This window comes from Ovis canadensis, chromosome 12 (genome assembly GCF_042477335.2).
Source record: "Ovis canadensis isolate MfBH-ARS-UI-01 breed Bighorn chromosome 12, ARS-UI_OviCan_v2, whole genome shotgun sequence".
Lineage (NCBI taxonomy): Eukaryota > Metazoa > Chordata > Mammalia > Artiodactyla > Bovidae > Ovis > Ovis canadensis.
In genome coordinates this window covers 44,439,201-44,457,262 of record NC_091256.1, presented here as the reverse complement: position 1 = coordinate 44,457,262, position 18,062 = coordinate 44,439,201, and the positions used below count along the sequence as shown (strand labels likewise).

Here is an 18,062-nt window from a genome sequence, read left to right as displayed (position 1 = left end):
ATTTTCCAATACAAATATAGCTCATATTTATATACTTGCAAGTATTCACTTTTCAAAAGTATAAGCCATATATGAGCTTAGTTCACTTTTCAGAAATAATACAAAAAAAGTTTTAAATAATCCATTTATTTTACTAATATACTATGAAAGATTAAATCACTTAAAAACTAAACACAATTTGTAAAAATACTTGTTCTTAGTTTCATACACAAGATGTGTCTCTCTGTACTAAGAAGTTCCATTAATTTATAGCACTGATTCTGATTACCAGATAAGCATTATGCTGATCAACTCATGGGCTTTTTTCAGAGAATACACTGTGTCTAGCCCAGTGCTAAAAAGAGTATGCTCCCATTAGATAAATGGCATAAGTATGTATCTTTAGAGGTGGAGTCTGAGGAATAGGTAAAAACTTGGTTTTTTCTCACTTGATCACTGAGTTTTCTCATCAACTTTATAGTTTTAAAATAAAGCATACATTTACAAAATAGCCATGAGTAGAAGAGGTGTCCACATTAGACACGTTGCTGCTGCTGCTGCTGCTAAGTTGCTTCAGTTGTATCCGACTCTGTGCGACCCTAGAGACGGCAACCCACCAGGCTCCCCTGTCCCTGGGATTCTTCAGGCAAGAACACTGGAGTGGGTTGCCATTTCCTTCTCCAATGCATGAAAATGAAAAGTGAAAGTGAAGTTGCTCAGTCATGTCCGAGTCTTAGCAACCCCATGGACTGAAGCCTACCAGACTCCTCCATCCATGGGATTTTCCAGGCAAGAGTACTGGAGTGGGGTGCCATTGCCTTCTCCATTAGACACGGTGATGAACTTTAAATACATCTGTTGATTTTTGACTTCTTACACTGGTAAAATTGCTTTCAGCTCTTTAAAAATTATTGATTTTGTTTTAAATTTGTTATAGAGGCATTGTTTCAATTATAATACCTGAATCAAAGATATTTTAAAATTTTGTTGCCACTTATTTATTTACTGTGGTAAAATATATGTAACGTATCATCTATCATTTTAAACTTTTTAAGAGTATGATTCAGTGGCATTAATTAAATTTACAATGTTGTGCAAACATCACTGTTGCACGATACTGGATTCTAAAACCTCTTCGTCACCCCAAACAGAACTCTGTTACTGTAAAGCAGTAACTCCCAAGTCTCCTTCCCCCAGCCACTGGTAATCACCAATCTACTCTGCATCTCTGTGAATTTGCCTGTTTTAAATATTTCATGTCCAGAATATATACTTATAGATGTGCATTTTTTTCCTTTTATTTTGGCTACACTGGGTCTTTGTTGCTGTACTCAGGCCTTCTCTAGTTGCAGAAAGCGGGGCTACTCTCTAGCCCTGGGGCATGGGGTTCTCTTGGCGGTGGCTCCTCTTGTGAACACAGGCTATAGGGAACATGGGCTTCAGTAGTTCTGGTGCATGTGCTCGACAGTTGTGGGTGAGGACTCCAGGGCACAGACTCAGTCACTGTAGCACACGGGCTTAGCTGCCCCATGGCATGTGGAATCATCCTGGATTAGGGATCAAACTCCTGTTTCAGGCATCACAAGGTGGGCTCTTAACCACTGACCACCACAGAGAAGCCCCTTGATTTGCTTTTTTAAATGACAAATGATGTTAAGCATCTTTCACATGCTTATCAGCCATATTTATATCTTCTTTGGAGAAATGTGTCTTTTGTCCACTTTTTTAAAGGGGGTTATTTGTGTATCTGCTGTGGAGTTGTAGGAGTTCTTTACATATGTTGGATATTAAATTCTTATAAGATATACAAGGTTTTATAAATATTTTCTCCCATTCTATGAGTTGTCCTTTCACTCTCTTGATAGTATCCTTAGATGCACAAGGTTTTCATCTTGATGAAGTCCAATTTATCTACTTTCTGCTTTCTCTGTTTGTACTACTGGTATCACGAATCTACTGCCAAATCCAAGGTCAGAAAGATTTATCCCTATGATTTATTCTAAAGGTTTTATGGCTTTAGCTTTTATATTCAGGTCATTGATCCATTTTGAGTTAATTTTTATGTATGTTGTGAAGTAGGGGACCAAACTCACTGTTTTTTTCTTAATGTGGAAGTACAGTTGTCCCAGTTTTATCTGCTGGAAAGACCATTCTTTACTGAACGGACTCGGCTCCCTTCTCAAACACCCAGTGTCCTCGGGCTGCCACAACAAAGCACCATAAGCCGGTTGGTAGAATCAGTTAAAAATAATACAAGTTTCTTCTCTCAAAGTTCTAGACTCCAGAAGTCCAAATTCAAGGAGTTGGTAGGACTCTGTTTACTCTAAAACTTTTAGGGAAAAATCTTCCCTTGTCTCTTCCAGTTTCTCATAACCCATGTTTCCTGAGCTCTGGCAGCGTATCTCCAATCTCTGCTTCTATTTTTACATGGCTGTCTTCTCTCTGGGTCTGTCTTTTCCTCATCTGATGACATCAGTTATACTGGCTTAGAATCCGCCCTATAACTCCATCTTGAAAGACCCTATTTCCAAATAGGGTCACATTCGTAAGTATGGGGTATTAAGACTTTTATACATCTTTTGGGGGAACACAATTCAAAACATAACAGCCATAGGTATATGGGCTTATTTCTGAACTCTCCATTCTGTTCCATTTGTCTGTATGTCTACCCTTATTCCAGTATTGCTAGCTTTATAATAAATTTGAAACTTGAGAAGCGTGAGTCATTCAACTTTATTCTTCTTTTTGAAGGTTGCTTTGCCATTTTTAAATTTTGCCAACTTTGCCAAACTATTTAGAAACAAATACTCTTTAATCAATCTTTTTTATGGGTTCCATTTTCCTGATTCTTTACAGGCCTAGTAATTTTTTACTGGTTACCAGACACTGGGAATTTTACCTTTTTGGATGATGGATATTTCTATATTCCTATAAATATTCTTGAACTTTGCTCTGAGACACAGCTAAATTACTTCTTTTAAAAAGTGACCCTTTTGTTTTTAATATTTTTATTTTTTTATTTTTTTTTAGTTTTTTATTTTTTAAATTTTAAAATCTTTAATTCTTACATGCGTTCCCAAACATGAACCCCCCTCCCACATCCCTCCCCATAACATCTCTCTGGGTCATCCCCATGCACCAGCCCCAAGCATGCTGCATCCTGCGTCAGACATAGACTGGCGATTCAATTCTTACATGATAGTATACATGTCAGAATGTCATTCTCCCAAATCATCCCACCCTCTCCCTCTCCCTCTGAGTCTAAAAGTCCGTTATACACATCTGTGTCTCTTTCCCTGTCTTGCATACAGGGTCGTCATTGCCATCTTCCTAAATTCCATATATATGTGTTAGTATACTGTATTGGTGTTTTTCTTTCTGGCTTACTTCACTCTGTATAATCGGCTCCAGTTTCATCCATCTCATCAGAACTGATTCAAATGAATTCTTTTTTAACGGCTGAGTAATACTCCATTGTGTATATGTACCACAGCTTTCTTATCCATTCATCTGCTGATGGACATCTAGGTTGTTTCCATGTCCTGGCTATTATAAACAGTGCTGCGATGAACATTGGGGTACATGCGTCTCTTTCAATTCTGGTTTCCTCGGTGTGTATGCCCAGAAGTGGGATTGCTGGGTCATAAGGCAGCTCTATTTGCAATTTTTTAAGGAATCTCCACACTGTTCTCCATACTGGCTGTACTAGTTTGCATTCCCACCAACAGTGTAGGAGGGTTCCCTTTTCTCCACACCCTCTCCAGCATTTATTGCTTGCAGATTTTTGGATCGCAGCCATTCTGACTGGTGTGAAGTGGTACCTCATTGTGGTTTTGATTTGCATTTCTCTAATAATGAGTGATGTTGAGCATCTTTTCATGTGTTTGTTAGCCATCCGTATGTCTTCTTTGGAGAAATGTCTATTTAGTTCTTTGGCCCATTTTTTGATTGGGTCGTTTATTTTTCTGGAATTGAGCTGCATAAGTTGCTTGTATATTTTTGAGATTAGTTGTTTTTAATATTTTTAGATAAGAGTAGAACTCAGACTAACATTAATTATTTCCCCAATACAGAGGGGTAGAGACCAATGCCCTGTGAATTATGAGGATCTCCAATCTGGCTGTTAGAAATAGGAATCATTTCTAACCCTGTTAGTGCCAACTACTGTTAACTCTAAACTTTTTGAGTTTTGTTTCCCCTGCCCTTGGGGAGTTTCTTCACACATGTGTGCTGATCAGTACTCAATCACATGTGTGTGCGTTTAGTCGCTCAGTCCTGTCTGATTTGTGACCCTTTGGACTGCAGTCTACCAGGCTCCTCTATCCATGGAATTTCTCAGGCAAGAATACTGGAGTGGGTTGCCATTTCTTCCTCCAGGGGATCTTCCTGACCCAGGGAATGAACCTATGTCTCCTGTGTCTCCTGTACTGCAGGCGGATTCTTCACCCAGTGAGCCATCAGAGAAGTCCCACTCAATCACACACTCAAGGGTAATTCTCTGCAGAGTTCTTTCTCTGTGTGGCTCTTTCCTCTCTGATACTGGATTGTGCCTTGGTCTCCTTGGACTCTCAGTTTCCTCCCTCCACCTGACTAATTGTCAGATAACCTACATTTGTTACATGTAAACCAAGACACAGACACCTCACCAGTCATGTCTTTTAATCTTATCTCCATGTAAGTGTAAGAAGAGATTTATCCTGTAAGTTCCTAAACAGCGATTCCCATATTTCTTAAGATATTGCTATGCTGGTTCAAGACAAATGCCACACAGAAACAACCTCTTCCACTCTCTAAAGAATGAGTTCTACCCAATTTGAACCTTAAGTATGTTTCAGTTACAAGTGGCCTATATCCAAACAGAATCATTACTGCCTTCTTCTTAGTTGCTAGTCTCACCACTCCATCGCACTGAGAAGCCCAGAAAATCTTTGTACTGTTCTATTTCTCTCACTAAATTTGTTTAATTAAGGTATCATTAAACATGTGATTCATATAGCTCTATAGTGCCTTTACTTTTACTGTCTCAAAACTATAAAATAAATTCTTAAAGTAAAAATGTATACATAAAAATGTATATAAATATATGCAAATCTGACTTTTCTGGGGATAATGAAGGTTTTCTCAGTCTCAGCACTACTGATATTTTTGAGCAAATAATTTTTTGTTGTGTGTGTTCAGTGGTAACAGAGGAGGTATGAAGAAGTACTTCATATACTGTAGGATGTTTAGCAAACCCCCTTGACCTTTGCCTACTGAATGTCAGCAGCAATCACTTCCAATCCTCCACCATGGATGACAATCAAAATGTCTCCAAATATTGCGAATATCTTTTGGAAAAGTTAGGAGAGGCAGGATCATCCCAATTGAGAACCACTGGGTTAACACAATAAACATCTCTATTCTAAGCACTTGTTTACAGTTTTTAATCCATAAAAGCAGGGAGAGCAATTGGATAAGACTTTATTCTAGACTGTCAGGATCTATTAAATTAACAAAGTTCTCAAAAACTTGGGGATCATTTTTGCTAATTACTTTGCTCAAAAATATCTTAAAAATGTGTTTGAAAAGTAACTGCTTTAAAATGGGGCTCCCCAAGTGTCACAGTGGTAAAGAATCTGTCTGCCAATGCAGGAGACCTAAGAGACATGTTTTTGATTCCTGCGTCGGGAAGATCCCTTGGAAAAGGAAATGGCAACCCACTCCAGTATTCTTGCCCGGAAAATTTCCATGGACAGAGGAGTCTGGTGGGCTATAGTCTATGGGGTTGCAGAGTTGGGACATGACTGAGCATGCGCACACCTTTAAACATAATTCAGTTTTAAATACCAACAACCTGCATGCTCAAACTACTAGAAGATATAATGAATAAACATGAATATCTCTAAAAGAAACAGATTACTTCCAGTATCAATCAACTACCCAGGAATAAAATTCAGTTTTACTTCACGCTATGCTAATTTTATGAATTAGTACACTTACATGGAGATAAAATTATCACTTGCGTGTTAAGAGTGCATAATGTGAAACTTCTTAAAAATAAAAGTTCTCATTTTTTAATATATAATCTCCAAGACTTAGAACTTATTTTTAAATGGTACAAGAGGGAGAAAATTAAACTAGTAGCTAGAGTTTAAAGAGGGAGAGTTGGAAAGTTCGAAGTTCAAAGTAGGAAAGTAGTGTTGCTGTTCAAAGGAGTAGAAAAATACTTCATAACAATTTCAGGTTTTGAGTAGACATAGAAGGTGGATGCAATTACCTGCAACATGAGCTCACAGTCATCTCTTCCAACAAAAATCATTTCTCGTGGCAGCCTGTGGCGAGTGCCTCCACTGCTCACCAAAAACCAGGATGTTAAGCTCATTTTCTGTTTAGCTTCTAAGTCTTTGGGAAAGCTACGTCATCCTGAAGAGAGAGATTTAGAAAAGCACACATTCAGATATTTTTGATTTCGGTATCTATTCACCAAACCCTGTAAGTAGGCCTTGGAATAGAACTGCACTCAACATTTACACCTGACTAAATAAATAGACAGTCCACAGTTCCCAGGAAGAAAACATATCTAATATATTCTCTAAAGTCCACAAACTCCAATAAGAGGTCAGTTAAAAAAAACAACAACAACAGTCAATTAGGCAGTAAACTAGTAACATTTATCATACGTCTGAAAGGCTTTGAGCATAGCTTATAAAGGTCTACAATTCTCAAGTAAATGATCACATTTGTATAATGTTAACCTCAGTAAATGCTAGCAATATTACAATATTATACAAATAAGTGTCTAAACTACAAATGATTTGAGAAAGACAGACTCAATTCAAATGAATATATTTGATAACTAAGAGCTAACAAGGGACAACAAAGAAACTGCTTCACTATCAGTGTAGACCATTCAATGCTCTTTCAAAAGTATGCAATTTATGTACTGTATTTTTACCACTCTAATGGCAGAAAGTGAAGAGGAACCAAAAAGCCTCTTGATGAGGGTGAAAGAAGAGAGTGAAAAAGCTGGCTTGAAGCTTAACATTAAAAAACTAAGATGATGGCATCTGGTCCAATCACTTCATAGCAAACAGAAGAGGAAAAAGTAGAAACAATGACAGATTTTATTTTCTTGGGCTCTGAAATCACTGTGGACAGTGGCTACATCCATGAAATTCAAAGATGTTTGCTCCTTGGAATGAAAGCTATGACAAACCTGTGCTGTGCTTAGTCGCTCCAACTCTTTGCAACCCCATGGACTGCAGGCCGCCAGGCTCCTCTGTCCATGGGATTCTCCAAGCAAGAATACTGGAGGGGGCTGCCCTCCTCCAGAGGATCTTCCCCCAAAGGGATAAAACCCAGGTCTCCTGTACTGCAGGCAGATTTTTTTACCATCTGAGCCACCAAAGAAGCCCTAGATAGCATACTAAAAAGCAGAGACATCACTTTGCCAACAAAGGTCCATATAGTAAAAACTATGGTTTATTCCAGTAGTCATGTACAGATGTGAAAGCTGGACCATAAAGAGAAGGTTGAACATTAAAGAATTGATGGTTTTGAATTGTAGTGCTGGAGAAGACTCTTGAGAGTCCCTTGGACTGCAAGATCAAACCAGTCAATCTTAAAGGAAATCAACTCTGAATATTCATTGGAAGGACTGATGCTGAGACTGAAACTCCAATACTTTGGCCACCTGACGCAAAGAGCTGACTCTTTGGAAAAGAACCTGATGCTGGGAAAGACTAAAGGCAACAGGAGAAGGGGGTGGCGGAGGATGAGATGATTAGACAGCATCACCTACTCAAAGGACATGAGTTTGAGCAAACTCTAAGAGACAGTGGAGGACAAAGCAGCTTGGTATGCTTCAGTCCATGGTGACTGAAAAACAACTTTCTAAACATTTTTCCTAGAGCAGCAGTTCCTAAACTTTTTGTCCTTGAGATTCTTCTACACTCAGGAAAAAAAAAGGCCCTAAAGAACATTTTGTTTACATGGATTAGATATATTAATATTCATCATATTAGAAATAAAAATGGAGAAACTGGTATGAATTAATTCATTTTAAAATTACTGATAAATCAATTTTACAGAACAATAGCTAATATTTTATGAAGACTAATTATACTTCCCCGCAAATTAGTGAGAATAATACCATTATACATTTTTTAAAATCAAATCTTTAAGGTCTGATTTAATAGAAGATTTTCATATCTGCTCTGAATTCAATCTGTTTAACTTAAAATATTTAAAAACTTAACTTCATACTTAATCCCAGATAACTAGTGGGAAATGGTAAATTTAATAGTCTTTCTAAATAACTGAAGACGGTTTTCTTCAATACTACAACAAAACTTCCCAGGTGGTAATTTCTTGAATGTTATTTACAATATGGAATCTGAAACTGCCCCTACATTTTAACATGAGAATCCATTTTCTGCTTTGAAGGGATTTTGTAACTTCATGCATTGATCACTTGAAAAACACTGGTTCCCTAAGTTACACAGATCTTCCAAGTGATGATACATTTTACTATACTATTTAAAAATATCACATTCATTTAATATCATCATTCATCTCATCAGAAAAGTCCCTAAGTTCTGGGCAGTTGTGAAGCAGCAGAATCAAGTTCCTAAAAATCTAATTTTCTCTTGAAAGCCTAATTTTCCTGTCAAAAACCACTTAATTCTTCTCCTTGAAGTGACAGGTTTATACTGTCTACCAAATACTCAAGTCTGCAAAACCGTAATTTGTCTGCCAGTCATTATTTCAAGTAAAACTAGTGTTCTGTGAAACAACTGGCTAGTTCAGCTCACAACTCAGACAATAACACAAATGCTTTTCTTGGGACAACCATGGCACTTGGTACACAGAAAAAAAGTGCTTTACGTGTAGTTCCATTTAGTCACACAGAACATTAAAAAGATGATGATTCAAAGGTCAAGATTTATTAGACTTGATATTTTTTAACACTTTATCCAGGACTTTCTTTAGTGGAACTGGCTTTTTTTTCTTACTTTCCAGTGCATGGCAGTGAAGAATATGACTGCTATTAGCACAGTAGGATGCCAATGCCTTCACTAAGGAAGTAGCAGCCTTAGCCAGCATTGTTTTTCATATCAATTCAAAGGTCCATACAATAAAAAAGGCAAATAATGCTTTGATAATATTAAGAAAACAGTTTTGACTTCACGACCCTTGAAATGGTTTCAGGGACTCCCAGAGGCCTATTGACTGAGCTTCAGTAACTACTGTCTTGGAGGATGTGACTATGTCATTAAGAGCATAAATTTCAGAGTCAGACACTCCTGGTTCTACAGTTATTTCTGCATGACCTTGGGCAAGTTACTTACTCCGTGTCCCTTAGTTTCCTCTTGCGTAAAATTGAAACAAGGATAGTGTCTACATGACAGCTTTTTTCTTATAGATCAAAGACTACTACTTATAAATATTTTTCCTGTGAAATGATACATTCTCGTATAATTTCAGTTCAGTTCAGTCGCTCAGTCGTGTCCGACTCTTTGTGACCCCATGAATCGCAGCACACCAGGCCTCCCTGTCCAACACCAACTCCCGGAGTTCACTCAGATTCACGATTTAATGAGCAGCAAACCTTGTGGCTCAGCTGGTAAAGAATCAGCCTACAATGAGGGAGACCTGGTTCGATCCCTGGGTTGGGAAGATTCCCTGCAGAAGGGAAAGGCTACCCACTCTAGTATTCTGACCTGTACAGTTTATGGGGTAGCAAAGAGTTGGACCCAACTGAGTGACTTTCACTTTCACTTTATACCACAAAACAATGAAATGAAACATTCTGCAATAAGAAACGCATCTATATATTAAAAGAAAATCCTTTAAAATGTGGACTTTTATGTTAAAGTAAAAACCTTGTTATGTTATGAATTTGTCTACACATACATGAAACCATGCGTTTCATCAAAATAAGCAAATAATTTTCTGCAAAGTGAAAACTATTAAGTCCTATTCTCCTTTGAGTTTATTAAATTAATATGGTCAATTTATGTGGATTCTTAAACCTTCCATTCCCCTAACTCCTTGATGCAGATGTTGCTGGTAGTCTTCTATTCATCTGTCTGCATGCGTGCAAGCTCAGCTGTCAAGTTGTGGCCAACTCTTTGTGATTCTATGAACTGTAGCCCTCAGGACCCTCTGTCCATGGAATTTCCCAGGCAAGAATACCAGAGTGGGCTGCCATTTCCTTCTCCAAGAGATCCTGCTGATCCAGGTATCACACCTGCATCTCCTGCATTGGCAGGCAGGTTCTTTACCACTGAGCCAGCAGGAAGCATTCATCTGTGTACTTTCTCTCAAAATGGTTTTTAGCATTTCATATGTCAAGTGTTAGTCACTAGTCATGTCCAACTCTTGCGACTTCATAGACTGTAGCCCACCAGGCTCCTTGGTCCATGGGATTTCCCAGGCAAGAACACTGGAGTGGGTTGCCATTCCCTTCTCAAGGGGATGTTCCCAACCCAAGGACTGAACCTCGGTCTCCTGAATTGAAGGCAGATTCTCTACTGCCTGAGCCACTGGGGAAGCCCAGGTAAGTACATAACTATATAAAATAAAATTTTATATAAATCTGAAAAACTCAGCAGTGGCCACAGGATTGCAAAAGGTCAGTTTTCATTTCAATCCCAAAGAAGAGTAATGCCAAAGAATGTCCAAACTACCGCACAATCACGTTCATTTCACATGCTAGCAAGGTAACACCCAAAATCCTTCAAGCCAGGCTTCAACAGAATGTGAAAAAGAACTTCCAGATGTACAAGCTGGATTTAGAAAAGGCAGAGGAACTAGAGATCAAATTGCCAGCATCCACTGGGTCATAGAAAAAGCAAGGGAATTCCAGAAAAACATCTACTTCTGCTTCATTGACTATGCAAAAGACTTTGGCTGTGTGGATCACAACAAACTACAGAAAATTCTTAAAGAGATGGGACTACCAGGCCATCTAACCTGCCTCCTGAGAAAAATGTATGCAGGTCAAGAAGCAACAGTTAGAAATGGACATGGAACAATGGACTGGTTCAAAATTGGGAACAAGTACTTCAAGCAAGGTGTATATTGTTACCCTGCTTTATTTAACTTATATGCAGAGTACATCATGCATAATGCCAGGCTGAAAAGAGCACAAGCTGGAAATAAGATTGCCAGGAGAAATATCAATAACCTCAGATATGCAGATGATACCACCCTTATGGCAGAAAGCGAAGAGGAACTAAAGAGCCTCTTGGTAAAGGTGAAAGGAGAGAGTGAAAAAGCTGGTTTAAACAGTGACATTCAAAAAAAGAAGATTATGGCATCTGGTCCCATCAATTCATGGCAAATAGGTGGGGAACCAATGGCAACAGGGACAGACTTCTTTCTTGGGCTCCAAAATCACTGTACACAGTGACTGCAGCCATGAAACTAAAAGATGCTTACTTCTTGGAAGAAAAGCTACGACAACCCTAGATAGTGTATTAAAAAGCAGAAACACTACTTTGCTGACAAAAGTCCGTATAATCAAATCTATGGTTTTTCCAGTAGTCGTGTATAGATGTGATCAGTTCAGTTCGGTTCAGTTGCTCAGTCATGTCCGACTCTTTGTGACCTCATGGACGGCAGCACGCCAGGCTTTCCTGTCCATCACCAACTCCTGAAGCTTACTCAAACTCATGTCCATCAAGTTGGTGATGCCATAAACCATCTTATCCTCTGTCATCCCCTTCTCTTCCTGCCTTCAATCCTTTCCAGCAGCAAGGTCTTTTTCAACGAGTCAGTTCTTCTCATCAGCTGGCCAAAGTATAGGAGTTTCAGCTTCACATTCAGTCCTTTCAATGAATATTCAGGATTGATTTCCTTTAGGATGGACTAACTGGATCTCCTTGCAGTCCAAGGGACTCTCAAGAGTCTTCTCCAACACCACAGTTCAAAACGATCAATTCTTCAGTGCTCTCTTCTTTATGATCCAACTCTCACATCCATACATGACTACTGGGAAAACCGTAGCTTTGACTAGACAGACCTTCGTCAGCAAAGTAATGTCTCTGCTTTTTAAATATGCTGTTTACATTGATCATACTTCTTCTCCCAAGGAGCAAGCGTCTTTTCATTTCATAGCTGCAGTCACCATGTGCAGTGATTTTGGAGCCCAATAAAATAAAGTCTCTCCTATTTCCATTGTTTCTCCATCTATTTGCCATGAAGTGATGGGACCAGATACCATGATCTTTGTTTTTTGAATGTTGAGCTTTAAGGCAGCTTTGTCACTCTCCTCTTTCACTTTCATCAAGAGGCTCTTTAGTTCCTCTTCACGTTCTACCATAAGGGTGGTGTCATCTGCATATCTGAGGTTATTGATATTTCTCCCAGCAATCTTGATTCCATCTTGTGCCTCTCATACACCATAGCATTTCTCATTATATACTCTGCATATAAGTTAAATAAGCGGAGTTACAATATACAGCCTTGACATACTCCTTTACCAATTTTGAACTAGTCCATTGTTCCATGTCTGGTTTTAACTGTTGATGCTTGACCTGCATACATATTTCTCAGGAGGCAGGTATGGTGGTCTGGTATCAGCCAGACCCATCATCAGATCCACCCATTATCAAAATACATCAACTAAACAATAATCATACATTGCATATCTTTCATGTCAATGCTCTAAAATTACTCACTTAAAGAAACATTTTAGGGAAAAATTATGGCAATATAAAATGCCTTGTAACTTATTCATAAAATCAAAAATACTACAACCTTTAATTCATACATATTTCAATTCTGAAGAGTCCATTTAATGGATCACTGATTAAACTTCCTGAAACACTTTCTCAAAGCACAGTCTTTAGGTCATACTGGAAATCTAAAGACTCAATAGTATGGAGGACCACTGACCTTCACAAAGATTATATGACCTTCTTACATACTCAAGTCCAACCATAAACTATAACCTTTGCTCTATGACTTTGTAATTCCTCCAGTTAAAGGTGGTGATAAGGATAGAATAGGATAGATACACAGGTACTTACTGAAGTCCCAGCAAAGGACTACAGACAGAGAGGGAAACCTAGGAAACTTTGGGAGACCACTGTACATTAATGATCACTCAAGAAAGCTACTGGAACATCATGGGAGGAAGCAGCCTTACTTAACTATAAAGCCATAAATAAAAGCACAAGATGTGCCCCAGGCCATCAGGTGAGAGAAAAATGTCACCACTCTTCTACTGATCCGAATAAATGCTGTGATAATCCTAGCTGAGCTCACAGGGTCAGACCCTCTCCTGCCCAAAATGAAGGAGGCGCTGGTGATGTGAGCCTGATATCTTCTTGAAGAAGGTGGTCTTTGTCCTCTCTTTAACTTTCCTTTGATTATAAAATTTTAGTCTTCTTGATCCTCGGGACAGAGCTTCCTCACCTGCCCACTTGTATCTCTCACAAGTGCTTTATGTTAATAAAACTACTTCTTGCCTATCACTTGTGTGCTGAGACACAATGAACCTGAGCCTCAGTAAGTCCAGATGCAAGGTGACTGATTCTGATTAACTGACCATGGGTTCAAGTTTTTATTAGGGTTTTGCCTGGGAATTTGAGTCCCAGCATGTGGGTTCAAGGCCTAATCTGAGGTGCACTGTTTCAGTTATAATTTCCCTCTCTATAACTCTGGGCTATGCTTCATAACTTGTTTTGGCCAATGGGGTGATGTTAACAGCTGTGATGCAAATGAAGACTAAAATATGCGTGGGCAACTGGATTTGATCTCTTGTACCTCTGCCTTCACCAGAAAAAGAACATGCCCTGGCTAGCCCATTGGTTCAGGAAGAATGAAAGACATGTAGAACAGATACAGATCCAACACGGAACTTGAAGCACGCCCTCAAGTGTATCATTCAACCACCAAGAGCAGATACATGAACAATACTAAAATTACTGTCGTTTTGAGTCATTGAGACATTTGCAGATTGACTATAATGCACAAAAGATGAGTATAATTTACTGAAATAAAAGGTCTTTCAACAGTAGAATGACAACCCAATACATTTATTTCTAAAAATACGCAAATGAAATTTTTGTTGAAGTTGTTCCCTTTTCCCCAGTTTCTTCATCTCAGAATGGTAACATCTATTTGTATAATTAAACCTAAGGCTGTGATGTATTATAGAACTACAAACTGTAGGTAAAGGGAGCTTATTTTAACAAAAATACAAAAATGAGAGAATCCAGAAATAGAAGAAGAAAGACGCTTACTCCTTGGGAGAAAAGCTATGACCAACCTAGATAGCATATTCAAAAGCAGAGACATTACTTTGCCAACTAAGGTCCGTCTAGTCAAGGCTATGGTTTTTCCTGTGGTCGTGTATGGATGTGAGAGCTGGACTGTGAAGAAGGCTGAGCACTGAAGAACTGATGCTTTTGAACCGTGGTGTTGGAGAAGACTCTTGAGAGTCCCTTGGACTGCAAGGAGATCCAACCAGTCCATTCTGAAGGAGATCAGCCCTGGGATTTCTTTGGAAAGAATGATGCTGAAGCTGAAGCTCCAGTACTTTGGCCACCTCATGCGAAGAGTTGACTCATTGGGAAAGACTGATGCTGGAAGGGATTGGAGGCAGGAGGAGAAGGGGACGACAGAGGATGAGATGGCTGGATGGCATCACTGACTCGATGGACGTGAGTCTGAGTGAACTCCGGGAGATGGTGATGGACAGGGAGGCCTGGCGTGCTGCGATTCATGGGGTCACAAAGAGTCAGACACGACTGAGCAACTGAACTGAACTGAACTGAACTGAAGCTCACTTTTTTGGGTGGAAAGGGTCAACATCTACAGTTTACTTTTCCACCATCTGGAACAGTTCGGTTTACCCACAGGAGAATCATCCAATCTCCTCTCATAGTGGGCAAAAACACACTGATGATGTTGCAGAAGTCAAGTTGACAGAAATGAGGGGGAAGAATCTCACCATTCTGTGTGAAGAGTGTCTGTGTTATCTGCCTGTTTAAGCACAGCACTTTACCCTACCCTTGAATAAGCCTGATGGTCACATGTTTGGAGTCTCTCTGATACAGTATCTTGAGATAATAAACCTCTCAACTTCTAAGGGAATGGGGGTTTGGGCAATAAGCCCTGATAGTTTTTTATATGAACTTTCAACAAATTTCCTTGTTTTCAGTCCACCCTGCCTACTAAGATACAAGGCAGGTCACATTCCCCAGCCTTTCCAAGATTCTAAAAGAATTCATTTGTTTATTTAGTTCTTCCTCCCACAGTTCCCCTTCTTCCAAAACTTTCTCAACTTCTCTTCCTCTCCTCTTTGTATTAGTGAGACTGGGAAGTGAGAAAATTTCAGGGGTCCTATTCAAAATACTTCTTGAAAACTGTTTCTTTTAGCATACAATTTTGAAATAACACTCAACTGCAGATTGACTCGAGAAATTTAGCTACTCTTAAGTGAATTTCCCATGAAAATATCTGTTCTCCATATCTGTAGTTTGGTTATTTCATTCTAATTGCACTGAGTTCAGATTTCAAGTTAGGTACTATTACTATTACAAGTAATAGCTGTGATTCAATAGAAGCTAAAAAGTAAGAGGGAAAAGTCTCCACGACTAAGTTAATTTAACTGTGGATATGCCTCCAGACAATCCCTAGACAAATGAGGATAATAGTTCATCAAACAACATATAATCAGTTCAGTTCAGTTCAATCGCTCATTTGTGTCCGACTCTTTGCGACCCCATGAATCGCAGCACACCAGGCCTCCCTATCCATCACCAACTCCCAGAGTTCACTCAGACTCGCGTCCATTGAGTCAGTGATGCCATCCAGCCATCTCATTCTCAGTCGTCTCCTTCTTCTCCTGCCCCCAATCCCTCCCAACAACATATGATATGCTAATATATTTCCGTACTCTTAAACGAAATGGCTAAAAAAATATTCTTTGTAACTTTATGAATTTGGAAAGAAGCTACTACAAGGAAAACTTCAAACACATATGTATTTCAAAGTGTTTCCTAATAAAACCTATGTATTAAATTCTCCTACAAAAATGAAGAAAATAGTAGACTGGATAAAATAAAAGGGTCCATCTTCATGCCTTCTATGAGAGAATCTGCCAGTGTAAGGAACACACAATAAAGAAATTACATGTAAATAGTAATCAAAACAAAGCTGAGAGGACTATGTCAATGTCAGATAAGAACATTATATATTGATAAAAGGTTCAATATATCAATAGGATATAAAAACTGGAAGCATACACACCTAACAACAGAACACTGAAATAGATGAAGCAAAAACAGATAAAATTAAAAGAAAAAATAGACAGTAGAACAATAACAGCTGAAGACTACAATACTCCACTTTCAACCATGGAAAACAACTAGACAGAAGAAAGGATTTTACAACACCAGAAACCAATCTGATGCAGCACTTCACTCAGATTCACATTTTTCTCAAGTGCACGAAGAACATTTTCAGGACACAATGTTAGGAGTACAACAAGTCTTAATGAATTTAAAGAGATGGAAAACGTATGAAACAACTTGTCTAATCACAGTCGAATGGAATCATTCATCAGTAGTGGAAGTAAAACTGGAAAATTCTCAATAGGCAAAAATTAAATGACACACTTTGACAATGCGTAGTAAAGCAGCAATCATAAAAGAATTAAAAAGAAAAAGCAAATGAAAACACCACAGAATAAAAAGCGAATAAGATTTGTTGAAAACTAGTCCTAATAAGGAAGGTTACAATTACAGTTATAGCTGTAACCACTGTAAAAAGCAAAAAAAAAAAGGTCTCAAATCAATAATCTAAGTGCACACTTTAAGGAAACGAAAACCAAAGCTAATTGAAGAGAAGAAGACAATAAAGATTACTATTTCCAACTGTGGCCTTTTCTTTTTTGCTTAAAGGAATCACTTAACGTTCTTGTAAAGCTGGTTTGGTGGTGCTCAATTCTTTTAGCTTTTGCTTGTTTGTAAAATTTTGATCTATCAAATCTCAATTAGAATCTTGTCTGGTAGATTTTTCTGAGTTGTAGATTTTTCCCTTTCATCCCTTTAAATGTACTGTGTCACTTTCTTCTCACCTGCAGAAGCTCAGTTCCTTGTATGTAACTGTTGTTGATCCCCTTGCTGCTTTTAATAGTCTCTTTATTTTTAAATTTTTGCTGTTTTAATTACAATATATATTGATGTAGGCCACTTTGGGTGATCCTCTTTGGAAACACTGTATGTCCTGGACCTAGATGTCTGCTTCCTTTCCCAGGTTAGGGAAGTTTTCTGCTACAGTATCTTCAAATATGTTCTTTGTCCCTTTCTCTCTTCTCCTTTTAAGAAGCCTATAATGTGAATGTCTTTACACCTGACTTTGTGCCAGTGGTCTCTTAATCTATCCTCAATTTAAATTTAAATTATTTTCTGTTAATCTTGTGTGACTGCCACTACTCTGTCTGCCAGTATGCTGACTATTCCTCTGTATCATATAACCTGCTGCCAAGTCGTTCTAATGGATTTTAAATTTTCAGTTATACATACTTCAGCTGTATTTCTTTTTTTATATTTTCTAATTTTTTACTAATCACTCCACTTAAATCAATGAACAGTCATTCACTCAACAAATCAATAAGGAGATATTAACCTTAAACGATATATTAGACTGGGTGAACTTAATAGCAACATATGAAACACTCCATCCAAAAGCAACAGAATACAGATTCTTTTCAAGTATATCTGGAATATACTTCAGGATAGATCACATGCTAGGCCACAAAACAAGATTCAGTAATTCTGAGGAAATGGAAACCATACGAAGCCACTTTTCCACCAAAACAATATCGTATTAGAGATCAACTACAAGGGGGAAAAAATATACAGAACCCAAATTAATGGAGGTTTCACAAAGTGCTACTGAACAACCAACGGATCACTGAAAAAATTAAAGAAGAAACCCCCAAATACCTGCAGACAGTGAGAATGAAAACACAATGATCCAAAATGTTTCAGTTGCAGCAAAAGCAGTTCAAAGATGGGAATTTATAGTGACACAAGTTTATCTCAGGAAACACAAAAGATCTCAAACAACCTAACGTTATGCCT

The 18,062-nt window shown here is 38.3% G+C and overlaps 1 protein-coding gene across 22 annotated transcripts in view; it reads right to left on the bottom strand.

Annotated features, from left to right (window-relative positions):
• Nucleotides 1-18,062, bottom strand: part of CEP170 (centrosomal protein 170) — a 137,125-nt gene that overhangs the window by 92,266 nt on the left and 26,797 nt on the right. For all 22 annotated transcript variants that reach the window (XM_069545523.1, XM_069545529.1, XM_069545525.1 and 19 more), the window contains exon 2: nucleotides 6,236-6,381. In XM_069545523.1, coding sequence (XP_069401624.1) covers nucleotides 6,236-6,340 — 105 coding nt within the window. In that variant the 5' untranslated portion in view covers nucleotides 6,341-6,381. The remainder of the gene's footprint in view (nucleotides 1-6,235; nucleotides 6,382-18,062) is intronic.